This window comes from Sminthopsis crassicaudata, chromosome 4, assembly GCF_048593235.1.
Source record: "Sminthopsis crassicaudata isolate SCR6 chromosome 4, ASM4859323v1, whole genome shotgun sequence".
Taxonomy (NCBI): Eukaryota; Metazoa; Chordata; class Mammalia; order Dasyuromorphia; family Dasyuridae; genus Sminthopsis; species Sminthopsis crassicaudata.
Genome location: NC_133620.1, coordinates 169,514,704 through 169,537,347, shown reverse-complemented (window position 1 = coordinate 169,537,347; position 22,644 = coordinate 169,514,704). Strand labels below are relative to the sequence as shown.

Below are 22,644 nucleotides of genomic sequence, written 5' to 3'. Positions count from 1 at the left end.
CCATTCTAGACTATTGACTCTACACAATAAGCTAAACTGGTTTCAATAATTCTAACCTAGTAAAAATGAAGACAATTCTTCATTCTCACTTTAAAGTAGAAGAACTTAACTAGCTACTATTATTTCTCTTCCTTATCCCTTGGAAATAACATTTATCTTTAAGTCTTGAAATGTAACTCATGCCTTGTTACTTAAAGAGTATAGAAAAGCCCCTCCTGTTCTGGGGACACTGTAGTTTGCTCTCTCTTAGTCTCATGCTGATCTTCACTGTTTGAAAATAACTACAAAATTGTTTCAAAAAAGAAACCTCAGAAAATTGTAAATTAGCTTATCACAGAATTATAAATATAGGAAAATTATAAGGGAAAAGGAAGTGGGGAGGGAAGCAGGAAAGAAGCATTTTTAAGAGCTTATTGTGTGCCAAGCATTGTGCCAAATGCTTTACAAATATGATTACATTTAATTTTCAAAACAATTCTGGGAAGTAAGTACTATTGTAATGCCAGATAAATTGAGGTAAGACAGAAATTAGTTTTTAATATTTTAATAGTGGAGAATTTGGGCTAGCAGTTGAACAGAACTCATGTCCAAAAGATGTCCGACCCTTAGCCAGCTGAATGGGCTCAAAGCATTCAGCCCTGGGCCATTTAATTCCAGAGACTTTTATAGGGGTCCAGCTATCAGGAAAACAAAGGCAAAGGGGAAGGGCACAACATTGGATAAGTGGATGAGCCATCATTCTAGGAAAGGACCATAACTTTAGTTCTGGCAGGATGGGGGTCAAGATAAGGAGGTCAAGGGCAGGATTCAGGAGTCTGAAGGGCAAATCCCAGCAGGCATTTAAGATAAGCCATCTGGAGTTTTATGACTTACTGGAATGTCAGTGTGGCCAGAGCTTAATGGGGTAAGGAAGGGGAGGCTGGCCATAATAATTTTTACTCAAGCATAATATAATAATTCAGAGAAACTGAGGCACAACAATTCAGGGAAACTGAGGTGTTACACTATGGTTACACCTTTCACATCTCAGCAGTTAGGGCTGGAAAAATCCATGTGAAAATGTTTGATCCTCCTTCTGTACCAGAGAAGAAGTCTGAAATTTTTTTCTTTTTTGGGGTATTTATAGTACCTCATTGTAAAACTGAGATTAAATATTTGATCATAGTTTCTGTATCACCAGCTGGCCTTTACATGTCATATGTAGTGTCTATAAAACTCCTCTCAAATTCCTTTTTAACTTCTTATTTCAGGTCACAATATATTGAAACTACAATGAAGAAAGTCACAATGTAAAAGGGATAACTAGTCCCCACAAACACACTTTTACAGTTTAGGAAACTAAAACAGGCAGAGATTAATTGATTTTCCCATGGCATCACAGTTAGAAAGAGGCTGAGATCAGAGTTGAACTCAGGTTTTCTTGATTCCAGGTCCAGTACTCTAAACCCTTCCCCCAACCCCTATTTTGTAGATAAGAAAATACAAACCCAATAAGGTTTTCCCAAGGTCACACAGCTAGCAAGGATAGAGACCAGGATTTAAACTGAAGTTTTTGTCTCCAAAACTGTTTTTCTGCTGTGCCACATTGCCTTAATATGATTTTGTGTGAGCACAAAAATGAATTTTATAGAACACAGATGTCATTCAAATAAAATAGATATGAATGAATCAAGTACATAAGCATTAAAAATTCTATGTGCTAGGAACCAAGATAAAGCCCATTACATATATACAGAGACAAAGATAAAACAATTTCTTGTTCTCCAGGAGCTTAGTTTTTTTGAAGGAGAGGCAAGAGATTAACACATAAACAAATAAAAAATAATTTTGGAGGAAAGCACTAAAAAGTGAAGAAAGGCCTTACATAGCAGGTGATATTTGGCCTGAATTTTGACAGAAGTTGGAATTCTAAAAGGTAAATGGAATTGAGTGGGGAGAGAGGAATGAAGATAGAAGAATAGGAAAGCAAGGGAGATAAAAGCTAGATTGTCTTTAATGAGGAACAACAAGGAAAACTAGTTTGGTTGAAACCTAAAATGCCTGCCGAAGAGTAATGTGCAACAAACTTAATTGGTTAGACACCATCAGAATAATGTTAGCAAATACTCTAAACTCTTACCTTTTAAGATAATTATTTTAAGATAAATAGTTTCCATGTTTTGAAGGATAGAGGCTTTTCTTCAACTACATCGATAACAAAGTTAGCATCAATTTTTTAAAGATATGAACTGTCTTGCTTTAAAAAAAAATATCTCCAGCACTCTGCTTAGTACCAAGGATTTTAAAAATACCTTTTTATATAACAATAGCTTTTTATTTTTCAAAATACATACAAAGATATTTTTCAGCATTCACTCTTGCAAAATCTTATGTTCCAAATTTTTCTCCTTCCTACCCACTCCCAGATATCAAGTAATCCAATATAAGTAAAACATGTACAGTTCTTTTAAACATATTTTCATATTTGTCATGCTGAGCAAGAAAAATCAGATCAAAAGGGAAAAAAAAACCAAGAGAAAAAAACAAACAAAAAAGGCGAAAATATTTGATCCACATTTAATCTCCATGGTTCTCCCTCTGTCTGGATGGGGATAGCTCTTTCCATCACAAGTCTATTGGAATTGCCTTGAATCACCTCATTATTAAAAAGAGCCAAGTTTATTAAATATGCTTTTGACTGACTTATTCCACTATTAATAATGACAACATTCATGTAGAGATATGATGACTAAGATCAAAGGAAGTCAATCACCTGTATTATTTGAATAGTTGTTAATGGTAGATTTCTCTCTTAGTTTTTGAGGAAATACAAAAGCAAAATTAACATTGCAGTTTGGAATTTTTCCAAAGCCTAAAATAGGATTTTTTTTTCTCAAAAAATCATTCAACTTGTCCTAAATGATTTTATAAATGTGTGTATATTTGTGCAGATCTTCAAATGAGTACAAGAATGCACATGGGTACAGATAGTCCATACTTATCCAAACCTTTTAATCAAGCCATATGTTGTATTTACAAATGACAAGAATTTGACACAGAGCCCAATATCTTTAATATCTATGTATAATGAAGAGATCTGAGAATAGGAATGACAGTTTGATGATGTTATTTCTGAATCTTTTTGTAATACATTAAGCCTTTATGTGTGTAATGACCCAGATTAATTATAACAATTAGACCCACTTTATATTTTTCAAATCCTAGAAAGAAACTGAACTTTCAAATCCTATTCTCATATGAATATTGCCAGGTGTGTTCTTGTATCTGAACATTTTTATTAATACAGGATTGGGTTGCAGTTAATGTGAGTAGGAGAAACCATCAAACTAAGAATGCCCTGAGAGCCTAAAAGAAAAGCTTTCTTTTTATTGAGAAAATATGCCCACTTGCCCTTCCATCCCTTTAATAGTGCAATAAAACCATTTGACTGTGCCTTGTCATTTGAGGAATCACAAATTACTCAAGACTATGTACCTTGAGCAAAAGTAAGATGCACAGCAAATATAACTAGAAAAGAATTGTTTATTATAAAGAGCTTAATATCCTACAATATGCCCAACAGACATTTCAAAGTCAAAATAATGGCCTTCTGGGCTTATTTTTCCTATATTAAGTATGAGAAACAGTACTGAGATACTATTAATTTTATCAAACAAGATCGGAATTGTAAAGCATCAACCCATAGTGATGGAGAGTGATTGGAGAAAACACTGTCAATTCTGACATAAATTACTAAATTGTTATATATAATTTCAAATCAAAATATCCTAGCATCTCCCAAAGTTTAGGTTTATTGAAAAAGTCATTTGTTTATATCAAGTCAATTAATGCAATCAAGCATACCTTTCAATATTGCTCCTCATATTTTGATGCTATATGCTGGCAATTAATGAAGTACTTTAAGGAAGATCACACTATCTCAATAATTTTCATCATTCTCTTAGTAATGGTGACATATTCTGATTAGAGTGTTTATACTAATCTGTTTAAATGTGTCTTTGAGTCACTCATGTGTGAGTTATTGATAGTAATATTGATGATCTCAGATTCCATGGAGCAAAAGAACTAATGTGTTGTCACAATGTATTATGTGGGAATACTTGGTAAAATATTGGGATGTTGAGATGGTAAAGATGCTTTTTATTGGCTATATATTAGCTATATCTTTAGAGAAATGCCATGGCATAATAGAAGTGACATAGTTAATCTCTCAATAAGGAAGAACTGGATTTAAGTTCTGTGTCTATGTGACTATAGGCCAGTCAGGCAGCTTCTCACTGCTTCTCTTAAACTATACATTAGAGTTGATTTGCTAATCTACATCAGTTGAAAGAGGTTTCAAATGATAGGTGCCTAAAGATATGGATACCACTCATTGCTAATCTCATCTTTTAGGTCTTCTTGAGTGACAGTGATATAATGAGCCTTCACTCATTGTTTAGAACTAGGGAGTAGCCATGTCATTCTTATGCTTGATAGATGAAAAGTAGTTTTGGAAGATCATAGGAACCGAGGATTTAGAACAAAATTAGACTTTAGAGATTTTCTAATCCATTCCTTTCATTTCACAAATGAGGAAACAAAGTCCTAGAGAAGTTCAGAGTTCTAGGCCAAGACTAAAGATAATTGTCACTTCTTAGTTATGTGGTCCATAATCTTTCTCTGTTTCTTCAACTGTAAAATTAATGTAATAACAACACCTATTTCCCAGAATAATTATAAATTTTTTTAATGAGAATTGAAAAATGCTTACTTAGCACAATGCTTTGCTGCACATAGGAGTCACTTAACAATTCATTGTTTCCTTCCTTTCTTGCCCAAGATCATAAAAATATAAACTAGTGAATATAGGCTTTAATCATAGTTACTCTGATGCCAACTCATTGCTCTTTCTAGTATCCTTGCTAACTGAAAGTAAATTTTTTACTCATTAAGCAAGAAAAAAAAAATGATTGTTCAGTTTTCCATTCCCATGAAACCTATTCATTTTCTGTATGTTACCATCACTTCCAAAATATGTACTGTAATCTTTCATAGTGATTACTCTTCCATTTCTGTTGTGAGTTAAGCATCTTGAGAGCAGGGATTATTTCATTCTTTTTTTTTTTTTTTTTTAATCTTCAACCACAACATAATTCCTTGAACAAAAGACATTTAATTTTTTTCCCTAGGGGCAGGATGTTTACATTGTTAATTCACATCTCTGAAGGGGGATCATTTAAATTCTTGTTGATAGACTGATTATCCAGTTACCTATATAATTTCTTTCAAATCATGGTCAAGTTTCAAGGTGGGAAAACATTCAAATTAACTAAAAGTACTTGGGAGAAGTATCAGGTGAATATTATGGAGGCTGATATCCCTTGTTGCTTTGGAAGAAGATTTTTTTTCAAAAGGAAAGCTATTTGATATTTTTCAGTGATGTGTTTTTCATCAAAAAACTTGTTTTAAATAAGTAGCAGGTTTTTTTCAAAGTTTTAATACTAAAAATTAATTGGTTTCCATTTGTTTGGGAATGAGAAAACAAGTATAAGCACCAGATTTCCTCTGATCCACTTCTCGTGATTAGTATATGATTTAATTTGCTCCAAAAATAAATCAACTCTCAGCTTTTCTCCTTAACAACTTAATTTTTATCAAACACTTGTCTCCTCTTGCTTTCATAGTATTTCAAGGAAAAATGGGCTTCTCTTCATTTCCATACATATGTTTAGCCTACCTTTTTCTAGAACCTTCCTCTTTTAGTCATCTCTTTTACCCCCATTATCTCAAAACCCCACTTTCTATTACTTCATTAGGACCTTTACAGATAATGACCATACTGCCCTGTCTATTTATTTAGTAGATTCACAGGCTCTCATAATCTTTTCATAGGTGATAAGATTCATAGATTTAGAGTTTAAAGAGAACTTAGTGATCATTTACTCTAACCCCCTCTTTTTTCACATCAGGAAGTTGAGACCAAGAAAAGATTTGAGATCACATAGAAATAAATGTAGAGTCAGTATTCAAACCCAGCACTCCCATCTTCCAAAATCATTGGTCTTTTTTTTTTTTCACTTAACTATATTGCCATCCAGTCTGCTTCTTATTCAAAAGAAAATACCCTCAACATAATTCCCAATCACTGTCATATAACTTCTGCTTGAAAAGTTTTCATTTAGTCATTTTAATTGTGTGCAATCTCATAACCTCATTTAGGGATTTCTTGACAAAGATACTAGTGTGAGTTGCCATTTCCTTTTCCAGCTCATTTTACAGAGGAGGAAATGTGGACAAATAGAGTTAAGAAACTTGCCTACAGTCATACAGCTAGTGTTTGGGGCCAAAAGTGAACTCAGGTCTTTTCAACTGTAGATCCAGCACTTTATCTGCTGCACTTGTTATGAAACTCTCTAGAGGTGGTGATTTTATTACCTCCCCAAACTGGTCCATTCCACTTTGAAATAGTCTTAATTATTAGGAAGTTTATACTTTCTATCAAACAAATATCTGCCATTGTTCAATACAATACTTACACTAAAATTCTTACCTCTCTCTGGAGCCAGGCTGGCAAATCCCTTTTCCATAGAACACTCTTTCAAATACTTGTAGAATTTACTCTATCTCCAAATCCCTTGTTCTATAAGTTAACCACTCCAAATTACATCAAGCGATATTTTTCTTTTCTTCCATCAATATCCTGGATATTGATGTACCCTAGCCTGTCATTGTCCTTTCCAAAATGTGCACAGAAATAACGATGACATCTGTGACTTCATTTATTCTTTCCTTATTGCTATCTCACCTCAATGTTGGGCTGAAGGTTTCTATTACATAGTTGTCAAATACATAGCCCATGGGCCACACAAAGCCTCCAATATACCTGAGAGATCCCCAACCACATTAAAATATAATTTGGAAATATTTAAGAAACTAAATAAAAATTAAGTGAAACATAATTAATATATGGCTTTCTAAGTCAATGTCCACCTGTGGAATCCTTCTGCATGGTTCAGTGGCCTCCATGTCTATTTCAATGTGACACCACTGCTCTAGTATACTCTATGGATAAAATATCTTATTTCTCCCTTCATTGATTTTTGTTCAAATACTCTTCACCATTCTTCCCTCTCTGGTTTCCTATATTTATTCACATAAGAAAACTAAGAATCAGATTGGAGAAGAAACTTCCCCAAAAGGAATATTATAGATGGAGAGATGGGATTTGAATCCATTCATTTTTATAAATCTGCCCTGGGTTTTAAACTGTTCTTACTGAAAAGTGAGTAAGTACAAACTTAGCTATTTCACTATTTCTAGTCAATCTCAGAACTTATTTCACATCTCGTCCTGAGCATTTCACTATCCATCATGTTGCCCTGTGTGTATCTCTCCTACCCAAACATACCCTCTTTACCTTCCTACCTATTGTTCTGGGATTGGTAACCATCAATATCATTGTTATTAGAAAAGTATAACAAACAACTACCCTATGACTTTTTCAGTCCCTGTGAGACTCCAGATAAAAATTCTCTTTTCTGGCTACCATTGCTTTAAATTCAGTTTCTTGATTCTAGGAATCATCTAGCTTTTCAATTTGAATTTTCAGCATAGTGTTTTATATACAGTAGTACCCAATTTTTTTTTTCAATTTTTTAATTAGAAATTTGACAAACACCAACAAATACAAATAATTTCAAATTCAGAGGAGGGGAGAGAGGAGGGAAAGATAGTAGAAGAAATCATGAATCTCTATTATTTAAAAAAGCTTATTGGTTTTTAAAGTTTTAAAATTATTCATTAAATAAACATTTATTAAGGATCGACTACAAACAAGGCACCATGCTAGGAGTTAGCTGTAACTTGTAAGGTAAAAGTAAATGGATTCCTGTCCTCAAAGAACTTACATATATGCAAATATATGATATAAAATAATCTGAAGGAAAAAAGAGCATTAACAATAAGGAATGGGAAAGGCTGGAATCAGGAAAGGTTTCATGGAAGACTTAATACCTGGGTAGAACTGGAAAGGAAGATTATGATTCTGAGAGGCAAGGATGAAGACAAAGTACCTTGCAGGCATTGTCTCTGTAAAGGCATGAAGCTAGGAGCTAGAATATTAAGTTTAGAGAAATGCCAGAAGTCTAACCAGCCATAACATAGTTTTTGGAGGGGAACTAAATTAAACTATTGAAAATGTCAGGTGGAGCTGGATTGTAGAAGTCCTTAAATACCTAGTTTATTCTCAAGGCATGAAAGCTTTTTTGAGTAGAGATGTGCATGTGCCCTGGTAAGTCCTGTTAGGAAAATTATTTGACAGCTATTTAGAAGGAGGAGACTGAAAGCACAGAGTCAATTAGGGAGTTTAACAATAGTCCAGGGAAGAAATCATGACTGCCTAAAATAGAAGGTAGTGATTTGAGAGGAGAGAAGGAAATAACAATGATGTTGCTGATGACTTGATCATGATGATCACTGATATTTTAGTGCTTAGATAGTATAGGACTAGAAACCAGGAAATAAATTATGCTGGGCATATAGCTTTGGGATTTATCTACATTCTGCATTGAAATGATATTTAAATCCATGGAAGTTAATGAGATAAACAAGGGGAAGAGTATAGACAAAGAAGATAGGATGAGGAAAAAAATTGAAGGAGAACAAATGATAATGAATCAGGAATAGAGAATGAGAATAATTTGTCAGAAGTATTAAATCCACAGAATGCCCAAGGAAAATGAAGGCTGAGAAATGGCTATGGGTGGATTTAACAATTGAGAGAGTGGTTTCAGTAGTGATGCCAGATTGAAGGGATTAAAAAATGAATGGGTGTTGAGAAAATGCAAATTAGAGTTAATGGCTAGCAATAGCTAACATTTATATAGTGCTTTTAGATTATAAATGTGCTTCATAAATATATCTAATTTTATCTTCACAATAAGCCTGAATATGGGTGCTATTATTATCCCCATTTTATGGATATGGAAATTGAGAGAGACCCTTGCCCAGGGTCATTACAGCTAGTAAGTAAATTTCTGAGATTATATTAAAAATTATGTTTACTGTCTACAGGTCTAGTACTCTGCCCACTGCACCATCTTTACCAGAATACAAGAAAACTAATTTCTTAGATCCTGGATTCTATACCACTTTTGCACACCTTTTTAGTCTATTTCTGATGAAGGAAATAGTCATTCCCCTGGTCAAATGAACTAGACTTTTTTGTGTTTTTGCTCTCATCCTCTTTCATCTACTTTAGTATCTTCAACTATTAAGCAATATATTTAATTAATCTTCCTTTTGGTTTCTTAACCTCTTAACAAGCCCATATCACCCTAGAACACTCCACTTTTTCAATGATGAAATCCTACAATCATCTCTTTGGGCAGTTAATGTGTGCAAGGGATATTGTATAGACATTCTTATTTGGGGATAGGTTGGATCAGTAATAATAAGTAATCCTTTCTGGATTTCTAAATTAAATATTATTAAAATACTGTCCAGTATCCAAGATGGGTTATTTTTGTCCTAGAAAGGCTTTCCACCATAATGTTTCTTTTCTTTACTGCATTATCATCTTGAGATTTAATGATAAATGGTGGGGTTTTTTACTGAATACACAATAATGAATCGAAATAGGAAATGGGTTTTAATATCAAGGGAGATTATGGTATTGAAGGGAACAAATATTAGCAGCCAAAATGATTTTCCAAAAGTGCATATCTGATCATGCTACTCCTTCACTCAATAAAACCATGTGATTATCAAGTACTTCTGGGATAAAATTTTAACTTCTTTTTTGCCATTTAAAGTCTTTAACAGCCTTGTCCCTACTTATGCACATTGCAGTCTAGCTAAATTGGTTTTCTTGTTATTCCTCATACATGATACTATATTTCCTACTTAGATGTGTTTCACAAGCTTTGAATCATTTGATTCTTTCAAATTTTACATATTGCACAAGGTTTTTTTTAAAGCTTTTCTTTATCTTCCCTTCCTCTAGCCCAGGTGCTTAATGTTTTCCTCTCAAAATCACTGTGTCTATATATTTTGTATGTAGCTAAATAACACCTGTGTTGTCTTATTTTTCTAGACTGTAGACTCTTATGAGGGTTAAGAGATTTTTTTCCCTTGTATTCCTAGCAATTAGCACAGTACCTAGCTCATAGGTGTTTAATATATGTTTATTGATTTACTAATTAGTAGACATCAGTATCCTGTGAAGGATTCTGTTAGAGAAAAATTATAATTTTTAATTTCAATTTCCAATATCATGGCATTTAATCTGGCTCCAATTCTTGACATTTTAACTAGCACCACTTTGCCCTTTTACTTCATCAAATAAATATATCTTGTTTGTGTTTAGAAGTCAGAAGCAGTAATAGTTAACCTACAGATTTGCCTTACTTGACAAGGCTTGGATCAGTCATTCATTTCCAGAATTCAGGGTACTATTACAGTCAACATTATGGATTTAAATGATTGCAATCTGACATAGAGGAATGGAAATGACCACATTGAGAGGGGAGGGGGAATAAATTGCAGTTTTCTTCAACAGATAACACTTAACATTGTTAAACACATTAAAATCACATTTACTAAATAGCAGAACCTAATGAATACTGAAAATGCAAATGTGGAATATTACTGGCTAAGATGCCTATGTGTAGAGATTTCTCATTGTTCAAAATTGTGCAGATTAAGGAAAGGAACATCTGTTCAAAAGGCAAATGAAATTTGGCAGTTTGCTGAAGGTAGTTTTCCTTATGGATCTTTATTTTAAACGTTTTCTTAAATTTTTCTTTCTTAAATTATTTGAATTTGAATAGGCTTCTACCTGACTCATATATCCAAAAGGCTTAGTGATGAAGATTGAGTAAGGAAAATCTCTCTACCAATGCAAGCTAATGCTTTCTCTATAGTTTACATTTTAGAGACTTGCCTAAAGCGGTAATAGGTTTAATGATTTGGTCCCACAGTCAAGACGTGTCAGAGGCAGTACTTGAATCCAGATCACGGATTCATGATGGCTTTAAGAATAGCTCTCTATTACTCCATGACACTCATTTATAAAAGTAGTATCACTCTGAAAATAATAATTTGGAGGACCTTTCTTTTTCCATTTTGCTTCTAAACAAAGGCTAATCTGAACACTTCCCAACTCTCCTTTTCCTTCTTCCTTCTCGAATGGAATTTAGATTTTAATCTTTTTTTTTTTTCCCCAATGAATGCCTCTTCCTCTTTTCTCTCTAGAGATAGAATCAGTCCCACATTTTTTCAGTTAATTCATCGCCCAGGGGCAATATAATGGCCTTCAGGTCCATGTAGCTTTCTTCTCATTTATAGAAATTATATAAGATGAAAATTTATTAATTTGTTAACAATGGTTTGGGTTTTCATTGTTAATAGACTGAAAAATAACATTTCAAACAAAGATCTGGTTCTATAATCTTATGTAAGGTTATTTTTTTATTTTAAATTCCCATCAATTATATAATTTTCCAAAATTATTAGATTATATCTAAGAAGCCTGACCAAATTGGAAGCCTCATGGTCAATTTGACTCTATTTCACTCTTGTCACAGTTGTTATGGTAATTAATTGGATGAACTGTGAAGTAATTTAATTTGACCATTAAAATACCCAAAATTTAACCATGGCATGGATGATGTGACCATTCATTATAGGTACTTAGAACAGAGATTTCATAAAGACATAAAGAAATCAAAACTCCTTCCTAAGCATGAATAGCTAAGGCTTTCAGATTTCCTTGCTTAAGCAAGTTTATTTAGTTATGTCAAACAAATCACTTATCTTTAATTTGCTTCATTTTGTCTTTTGGAGATTATTGTTCTTGAGTTCTATCTGTGACTCTCCAACTTCAAAGTGACCTACTTTCAAATGTTACTGAAGAATTTTGTCTGGTAATTTATTCCATATTATCTTTACTATTCTTATCTGTGTGTATGCCATACTCTCCATCCTAATAAATGATAAGGTTCTAGAAGGGAAGAATTGCATACATTTTTATCTTTCTATTGTTAACACCTCTTGGGTAATGGATTAGGTCTGCTTTCAAAGTATTGGTTTAACTAAAAGTGGAGATTCTTGTTTGGCACTTTTATGATTTTTTTAAGATATGATAATTGATGAAATTAATAAAATTATAACCTGGAGTGACTTTCTTTCTAGCTTCAGAGTTATGGTAGCAAGAGTGATGGGAAAAGAGAAGAGGGTGCTAAATTGTTGTTTTTAGATTTTTTACAAATGTTAATTTAGCTATTAGTACCCTAAACTAAAATATTTGTTTCATGATCTACAATATAAACTGTAGTCAAGGCCAATCATCCGGCATTAATTGAACATTTATTATAATGCTTGGCATTATACTAAATGCAGAGAATACAAAGAAATGCAAATCTACTCTCTACCATCAAGGAACTTGAGAGGGTGAGGAGGATCCTAGCATGGAGAATCAAAGACAAGGTCTGGTCAATCAATAATTGGCATAAGCATCCTCCATAAAGCAAAAGTTCTGGGAGACACCAGCCAATCATGGTAAAGAGTTCAAGGGACAGATATTTCTAACCTGAGAGGTTCAGAGATAAAGTGAACTTTCAGGGTTAAAATAGTCTAAAGAGTATGTAAAGTATGCACACCCTGGACAAGAATAAAGACATGAAAATGACAGAAACTGAATTTTAATATTCTTGTTATAAATTAAGCCAAAAGTTAAAAATAAATTAAATTCAAATGGTTGGAGAGTTCACAGGTTTTCTTTGAAGAGTCAAATAAAGGATTTCTCTGGAGAACATCAAAGATGGCAGAAGAGGAGGAAACAGTACAGCACACTTTTTCTAATATTTACTCCACACACAAAAATTCACCATACCAGGTCATAACCAGGGAACTCAAGGAAAAATCAAAATAAGTAATTTTTTTCCAGCTAAGATTGACAATAGATAGAGGTTTGAAGACACTAAGTAAAAGTTCAATCTAGGAAGGCACAGAAATTAAGCCTGGATCTAAGCACTAAATCAAGAAGAGGTAATAAATTCAGATTCAAATTCATGTTTTTTGATTCCAGGAAGAGCGCTATATCCATTGTGCTACTTTTGCATGAGTTAATTAAATTAACTATTAAGTGAAAGAATCAGAAAGGATATATGGAGAAAAGATCTGGAAGGAGTATTAACAGATTTGCACAAGAGGCACAAAGCCTTTCCCAAGTAAGCCTATTAGAATCTTAAAATTTTGAACCAAATATATCTTAATGGCTCAAAAAGACAAGATGGATTAAAATAAAGCCATAAGACTAAAAAATTAGAAGAAAATATCAAATATTGCAAATAAAAAACAATAGATCTGGAAAACAGATTAAGGAGGGAAAACTTAAGAACCAATATATATATTACTAGAAAGTCATGAATAAAACATAAACCTGGACATAATATTTCAAGAAATCACAAAATTTGACGGTTTTAATAGACCCTAGTGACCATCTAACACACGATGAGTTTGTGGTCCCCCAAAACCCACATTTTTTTTCAGAAGAATTGCTGTAGAATTACATATCTATTATATTGTATTTATAAAGCTGATTTTTGTAGTCAAATGTAAAACATTACTTTTTTTCCTAATCTTGTCACCTGAAATTTTATGACCATCATCTGTCAATGACAAAACATTTAAATGGGATAATAGTATTTTAAATTCCTGGCACCGATTTTGAGAGTACTCTAAAGGACACTTCCTACTATGTTGACATTGAAGCATTGTGATTATGAAATCATACATTTGGAGTTAGAAGTTCAAACTATTTTATAGGTAATAAAACTGAGATCCAAGTGAAATGTCCAAATTTACATATAGTGAATATCAGAGACGGAATTTGAACCCAGGCCTTCTGATACCAGGGCCAATATGTTTACCACTATTCTCTTAACTCTAATGTCCAAACTATTCTGAATTCTCTTCATTTTGAAACATTGTCTAATCTATATTTATCTATAATAATAGTCTGAAGTACTTTGTAAAATTCTTAATAAAATTTGGATAAACAATTTTCATAGCATTTCACTTATCTCTATCAAAAATGAAAAAAATTAGCCTAACATTACCTGTTCTTGATGATGCATGCTGAATGTTTGTAATTACCAGTTCCCATAATCTCTTAAATGCCATTGTCACACCCACCACTATTTAAGGATATAGTTCACATCTTAGCCAAATGACTTGAATTCATCAAAGCCAAGTCAGTATTTTCTTTCTATATCTTTAATTTGGTTATCATTTTCCTATTTGTGATTTGTACTCTGGCATTTCCAAAACATAAGTCTTTTTCCTTGACAAAGGGGGAAAAAAGGAAGATAAAAATCATGTATCACTATTTTTTGTCAGTTGTCATAACTTCCACTCTGTGCAAAATTCCTGTCCTTCTCTGATCCTTCTTTGTTCTCCCCAAATGTCTGAAAACAATATACCCTTTGTATGTTCTTATTATGTCTATAGCTAGTTAATTAAACACTAATTAAGTGTCTATTATGGGCTGGCTACATCTTATTATTTATCCTTTGCTACTTGGCCTTTCTGCCATTTTCTGTCCAGTTCATGCAATTCATACAATCTAGCTTGATGAGTTGCCTCATCAAGAGGGATTTTTGAGAGGATTTTTTCCTCTTTGTATATTCAGAATTTGTTCTTTGAACATCTTCCATATCTCCTGGTCAAACTTCCCTTCAAATTCAGGAAGAATCTGAAATTTCTTTTTAAGTTTTAAAAATAAAGCTTTCCTTTTCTTCTCTGTATTATATTCTCCTACTCCCCAATATATTCAGACAAGGGTCAAATCTCCCCTTATATTTTTATTTTTTTTAAATCAAAAACTCTCTTTTGTTTTCTATAAAAGCATTTCTTATTGGTTGAAGAAACATAAGAAATAAATTATTTTAGGAATGTGAAAAGCATTTGTTGACTAAACATTTATCCTAACAGAAAACTCGTCCATCTTTCTCCAGAGATTTACTGGCCCTTTCTACCATAGAGATATCTTCTGCCTTGCAGGAAGCTGCAGCTTTCATTTATTGTATGTACATATATAGTCCACTCTGGTGCTAGGTTATACCATAGTAGAGAGAATGGCTAGTCACAGTAATCATTTGGATAGTTTGGTGGATCATAAGAATTATATTTTTCCCTATTTTCCTGTCTTCCCATAGTAGACACCTGCCTTCTGCTATGGTTAACATTCATCCAAATTACCAAGTATTTCAAATACAACCATCCACAATTTTAATAAAATTGTTCAGTAGATTAAAGTATGATGCTAACATGTATAAGACTGTTTATTGGTCTTGTATGCGCCAATTAACTTTGTTTTGACTCATGGCTACCATTCATATCTACAAGTCTAGCAAGGTGACTGCAAATATGTGCCATTTATCACAATGGAAATTGTGTACAAAAATGATATCAGTGAAAATCCATACCTAATCCTGGGAAATATCCTATATGAGAGTGAGATAGTAGCATCTTTGCAACAATGGTATATTTATGCCTTGTAAATATCATCCATAATTTTTCTTGTTACTATTATAATTGTTTTTATAATGCAAGTACCAGGCCTAAGCCCTTAGTTACAAATATAATATAAAACAATTATTATTTTATTGCATTACCTGATTTATCAGTATTATCTAGAAATTTTAGTGGTTCTTAACTTGCAACTTTGATAGTATTTAGCATTACAAAAATTAAGCATATCCTCCCAAATTCAGACGTGGACTAAAATGCCATTAATTAAATCAGGTTTATGTTTAAAGGATTTTAAAAGGTTCAACAACTAGATAGTATGCTCATGTATTAAAGAACTGTTAAAATCTAGATGTTTTTGTTTCTTTTTGTTCAAAGAAATTAGTAAATATTTTCTTCACTTATTTTTATCTCATTTTAACAGTCAATGAAAATGTGTGAAGAAAATATCTTTTTCTTTTTTTCTTTTCTTTATGAAAATGAACTAAGGCAATCGATTTTTGTAAACAGTTGTTATAATCTGGAGATATTAATTCCTGAAACATTGTGATTCCAATAATATCTTTTGGTCTACTTTTAAATTTGAGCAAAGATATTTAGATTTTTCTGTGGTATTGAGTTCCAAAAGACAATAGGTAAGTTTGGTTAACAGATTCAATTAAAAATTATTTTTATCTGGACAATCTTTTCATTTGGTCAGGACCAATAAGACTTAAATGAAATAATGCTATTAGCATATAAAAGTATCAATTTCAAAAAATGAGACAGATGGATTGAGTTATCACATTATAGGCTGGTGAACTTTAATTTCTTATCAAATTCCAGAATATATTATTAGAAGTATAAATAAACAAATAAAGGAAATCATAGAGGTGATCACTAAGACTCTTTTGCTAGCTTCATCAAGTACAAATGATGCCAGACTAACAAATTACTTTCTTGGCTTGACTACTAGGCTGAGAGGTAATGATCATGATAACTAATATTCATATAACATAATGCTTCAGGCAACTTGCTAAGCAGCTTAAAATTATCTCATTTGATACTCACAACAAAACAGAGAGGCAGATATTATTATTATTTCCATTTTACAAATGAGAAAATTGAGGAAAACAGAGAACAAGTGACTTGCTCAGGATTACATAGCCAGTAAGTGACTGAGGATAGAACTGAAGTCAGTTATTTCTGATTCTACGTCCAGTTTTTTAACTATTATACACAGATCAGAAGAAAGCCATAGATATAGCTAAATTTCAAGAAAATAGTTTATATTCATGTTCTTCTTGTGGCTGATATATGGTATTAGATAGAATTAAGCAGATTTATGACCATGTATATTATGATAGCCAAAGTTTTCATTAATGGACCAGTGGAGGGAGAATTATAGTGAAATATCCTAAGTACTTGTTCTTGGCCTTAGGCTATTCAGTATTACTTGAATAAAATATAGATTTTTAAGTGAATTAAATTTCTATATGGAAAAATGATAAGACGGCTAGTCATCATGTTGTGTTAGGTTTCTAAAACAACCTTGAAAGGTTAGGCAAGGAATCTAAAAAGATATTTAAATAAGATAATGGTAAATTTTCTCACTTAGGTTCAAAAAATCAATTGCACAGGGATAGGACTAGAGGAGAAATAGTTATATGAAAAAAATTCACTATGATTCAATAGTGAGATTTTGTACTGAACAAAGCTAAGGCTGCAGTAAAGGAAGCTAGATTAAACTATATCCTATTTAAGAAAGGCAGTAGTCCTGCTATTTTCTTTATAAAAGAATATCTGGAAAACATGTACATTGTATTAAAAGGTTGAAAGAAATATAGATGTTTTAAATAGAAGACTCAGAGATGAATACAAGAGAGTTTCTTTTTTCCTCTTCATAGGGCAAAAGTAAAGAATGGGTGGGAGTTACACAGATGTAAAATTAGAGCCTATATAACTGTTGAGATAATAAAATAAAAAAAAATTTCCTAACAATTAGAACCATTCAGAATTGCAATGGTCTGTCTCAATAGATAAAAAGTTTCCCTTCAATGGAGGTCTTCAACTAGAGCCTAGCTGACTACTTCTCAGGTATATTATAGAGAGGATTTTTGTATAGTTACAAGTTGTGCAAGATAGAATTAAATACATTTTAACTCAGATTTAGTAATTCTGTGAGTTTGGGAACTATTGCAATCTGATTTCTGAAAAGCAATAATAATAATAATTTTCTTGGTTTCTTTTTGTGAAATGTTAAAGTAAAAACCAGTGATTAAATATTTCTTTGCCCTACATGATCTGCTTTGAAAATCTACAAGATTGTAATCAGAAAAAAATGAAGCTACATTACCAGTTCTTTATGCCAAAATAAAATTGCTGTGTTTTAATCCAAAGTGGCAATATTTTCTGTTATAAAATTCCTCCAACTGTTTGCATCAAAAGCCACAAAAATAATACATAATCAGAACTGAAGCATATAGCCATAGACCAAGAATGGACCCCCTGCATTTTATAATGATTTGGCAGTTTTCTGAGAGCACTTTAAACTGACCGGGCTTTTCTTAATGTAATAAATATCAAGAGCTTCCAAGAATGAATAAAATGTTCACTTGTTTTCCTACCCTGTTGAAATTACCACAAAGATAATTGTCCTCATTCTCAGTGGACCACAGCTATGCTACCAGTTCAACATGTAACTCCTATGAGTTTGCATTTTATATATATTTTAAATGTATTTTTCTCTCTACCCTAGGTTGAACTCTGTAAGTCTTGAATCAGCTGTGCCATATCCCACTGATGGAGAACTCGCAGAAGCAGTAGAACTTTGTCAATGCCCTCCAGGATATAGTGGTTCCTCTTGTGAGGTAGGTTACTAAAGAAAGTTAAAACATGAGATATGTTTCTAAGGAAAGTTAAAAAAAAAAAAAGATAAAATCTCAAATATATTCTGATTAGGTTATAGCCCCATTGTTTCAAAAAATAAAAATAAAAACAATTGTGGAGTTATTCCATGTTATATATAAATAAGTAAATTTGAATGCTATTTGAAAATATAATATTTGATATTTATTTTCCCAGAACAATAATTTTCAAGTTTAAATTGAAAATGGTGATGATTCTTTTTGCCATCACATTGGAATCCATCTGGAAACACATGTAATTTCTTTAAGAATTTTATGAGCGTATTAAATCATCTCTAATACTGTTAAACAATGTGTGTGCAACCTAGGAATAGAAAGTTCCAGAGTTTCAGAGGCCATTTCCCTAATTTTCATCCTAATCATTAAAGGATCTTATCCCTGAAATCCTTTACCTTCCCTGCTTTTCCCCAATCCATTCTACATCCTGTTTTGTCTGCTTCAACCCCAAATAAATGTCAATGCACTTTCTAAAGTATAGCCTGATTAAAGGCTCAGAAAACATTAGATTGAGGAGGAATATCTTACTTCAGCAATTTTTCTACAGCTTTTCTCATTTATATGGCGATGAGATTCTGAAGCACAGGAGTTGTTTATTAGAGCACCTGAATATTTTAGATTATACTGAGATTGATGTGTTATTAGCATGCATACCCCTTCCTCAAAATCTCAATAACCTTTAAATATAAATTTTTTTTTATTTATTTGTGTAGATTCCTCCCTTTTCTGCATTTTTCTTTCTAGAATAGTATTGTTGACCCTAAGCATGAAATCTACATCACTCTTACATATGTATATGTCCTGAAGCATAGTAAGAAGGATATGACTCAGGGTAATTAAGAGTTAAATCTTTCAAAACCATTAGCCTTCATGGAACCATTTGTTAATGCCAAGGTGTTCCACTTTAGAACACTACCAACAAAAAGCCACTTGTACAGGTTTTGTAGGCATTTGCTTGTTAGCGCCTTTGTTCTTTAAAATAGTATGTGTTTCTATATGCTGGATAGTCCTCCAATTATATTGGAAGCAAATGTTTTTATTGTAACTGGAAAACCACAGGGAATTTGTGGAGATGCCCTGGGTATTCCATATAACCACAAATATAATAGAACTCATTCATACACAGTAGAACATAGTTATATGACCAGTTCAATATGTGAATTCTATGAGCTTGTATTTTATAAGTATTCTATATAGATACAGATAGATATATGATGTAAATAGATTTATAGATACAGTTTAATTCAGCCTATACATTAGAGGGCATATTTTTGAAAACTATGTAATATATAAAAGAGCTTGTGGGTCAGCCAATCAAATAAACATTAACAAATGTTCTGATTTGTATTGGCCCTGATTGGTTCAGAATGAATGTAAATAGCAATTGTTTCTGTGCATACACATACACACACACACACACACACACACACACATTTTCTTTTTGAGGTAAAAGAGGCTATTTACGGTCCCATTTCTTACATATGATTAAGGATATTGGGTATTGGGTATTGCCTTAGTCAAACTGAGACCTGCTAAAGACCTTTGCTTAAAAAGGTCAAGATCTCCCACTCTATCCAGGGCCATCTCTAGTAGGCTGGATCTATCTCTGGCCACTGGACCCAGATGGCTCTGGAGGGGAAAAATTAGACAGGTGACCTTGCACAGACTTTTCCACTTTAAATCCAATTCACTTGCACATCATGGCATCACCTTCTTGATATCACAGTTTTTTTGGCAAATGAAAGACAAACAACAATAACTTAGCCTTTGTTTTGTTTTATAAACTTTTTGTTTTGTATTTACAAATACAAGCTTAATAGTTTTTGGGCAAACTAACCAAGAACATATCTGAGACTTGGATTCTTCCTACTGCTTGTGAACATGGCCACATATCCCACATCCTGAAAAATCCTTCACTTGAGCCTTTTATCCCTGATAATGATCTCTCTGTAGCTCTTGGGTTCAGTAGTTAAGTCCTTAAGAAGTCATCCAGCACTGGTTCTCTTCTCTCCTTATATACTCTACTCCTGATGCCCAAGCTAGAGAATTTTTTTTCTTTCTCTTCTGCAATGTTGTTAAAATGTAATTTTCTTGATGACAGTGTTATTTTTCTTCCATTTTCTTTGTAATTTCACAGAACACCTAGTATTGTACTCTAAAAATAAGTAAGTCAATAAATGCTAGCTGCCTGAATTATAGGGGGAATAAATAGAATGGCTCAATCCATATAATCTAAAACATAAATAATCACCCAACATTTATTTTACATCTACTAGCATTGAAGTACTGTTAGAAGGGATTAAAAACTTTAAGTGAAGCAGTCTCTCTCCTCAAGAAACTTACCTTCTATTGGGTGAGACAAATATGTACATGTTCATTCAAGATAAAATTAAATACAAGTTAACCAGATCGAGGAGGAGAACACTTATAGCTAGGGAAACAAGAAAGGTCCAATTTAGAAAGTGGCACCTGAACTAAGCAGATTCTGAGAGGAAAAGGGAGCAGAAGGTTGAGAGAGAGCAGCCAGTACAAAGCCATGAACATGAGAGATGGAGTATCATATATAGTAGCAATATAATGTTATCTATTGTAATAAGAAATTCAATTTATCCTGGGCAAGAAGAGGTTAAAGAGATTAAGGTATCATAATACTATAAACATAAATTAGGGTCAAGTTATCTAATCAAATTCAGTATTAACAGGGGAAAACAAAAAGATTGCCTATACTACAAAGAAAAGATGAAAAACAAAAGACAAGAATACAAGAGATTAAAACAAAAATAAAATAAAATAGCAATGCAAAGCTTTTTAGTCATAGCTTCAAACATTTCACATAATATAAAAAAAACACTTCTGACTGTATAATATCTACATAGTTCTTTTCAATGAACGTATTTTCAAATTAAAATCCTCCTTTAGTATTTGCTTCCAATTTTTTTCCTATGTGATGAGAATATCACATTTCTAAAGAGCATTCAAAGTTTTTATATCATTCCCATGGACATGACAATACTTAGTAACATTTCTCAGGTGAAAAAAAAAAACAGATTTAGGAGAGGCAAATGGCCTGCATAGGAAATATGAGAAAAGATACACTATCAATCTCAGTTATTATAAAACTTATGTAAAATAAAGATTCTTTCTGTCAATGCACTTGCACACATACTGGCCATTTGAAGTAGTTAAATTGTTTGGTCTAAGAAAAAAATCTTAAAATTACAATCTTGCCCATAATACCCTTTGGGAATATGTAATATGTATATGTAATCAAAAAGTCTTCTGCCAGGTATATATATTTATTTTCTAAATTGAAGCTAAAATATCAATCTATTTCATGAAAATATGGCCAAGGATTTGAGTTGGTGTCTCTATTTAAAATAAAGTTTTGAATGTTAAAGGGAAATGACACATACTGTTGTTATTCAATCATGTTTTGGTATGTTTGACTCATTGTCAAATCTCATTTGGGATTTTCTAGGCAAAGATACATGATTTGTCATTTCCTTCTCCAGCTAGTTTTATAGATGATAAAATCAAAGCAAACAGAGGTAAGTGATTTACCCAAGGTCACCCACTTAGTAAATATTTGAGGGCATATTTGAACTCAGGAAAACGAGTCTTCCCAGTTCCAGATTCAGTTCTCTATCCTTGTCATCTAGCTACTGCTTACTTTGTCTAACCTCAAAATTAGTAATGGCATTGAAGAAAAGAAAATGAAATACAAATCCTTTCTTATGGCTAAGTGATAGGAGACAACCAGAATAGAATATCTTCTGTGGATATATTCACTGTATCAGTTTTTGCTTAATTTAAATATGTGTATATTCTATCTGGATTTGAGGGAAGAGGTTAAAAATAACTCAACATTAATACAAAAGGCATCAATAAATTTTTAAATAATAAAAAGTCTTTGAGAACCTCAGAAGGAATAGAGAAAGAAGGAAGAGGTAGGCGCAGACAACATTCCGTATGCACAGGAAAAAGTTTCCTAGGTAACACAATATCACCGTGGCTATATATACTGGAGTATAAAACTAAAAGCTCATTGTTCTTATTAAAACATTTATTAAGTACATTTTTGTTGTGTGAGGTGACAATACCATTAATAGAGATCTTTTAGAGATGCTGATATAAAATGAATATTATGTATGAGAATAAATATATGAAAGGATAGGCAAGGAACACTTGCCTATTTTATTTTATTTTTTACTGTGATTTTATTTTAATT

General features: G+C 32.4%; 1 protein-coding gene across 1 annotated transcript in view; it reads left to right on the top strand.

Moving 5' to 3' along the window:
• Window positions 1–22,644, top strand: part of LAMA2 (laminin subunit alpha 2) — a 784,999-nt gene that overhangs the window by 495,015 nt on the left and 267,340 nt on the right. The window contains exon 15 of the mRNA XM_074309868.1: window positions 18,251–18,362. Coding sequence (XP_074165969.1) covers window positions 18,251–18,362 — 112 coding nt within the window. The remainder of the gene's footprint in view (window positions 1–18,250; window positions 18,363–22,644) is intronic.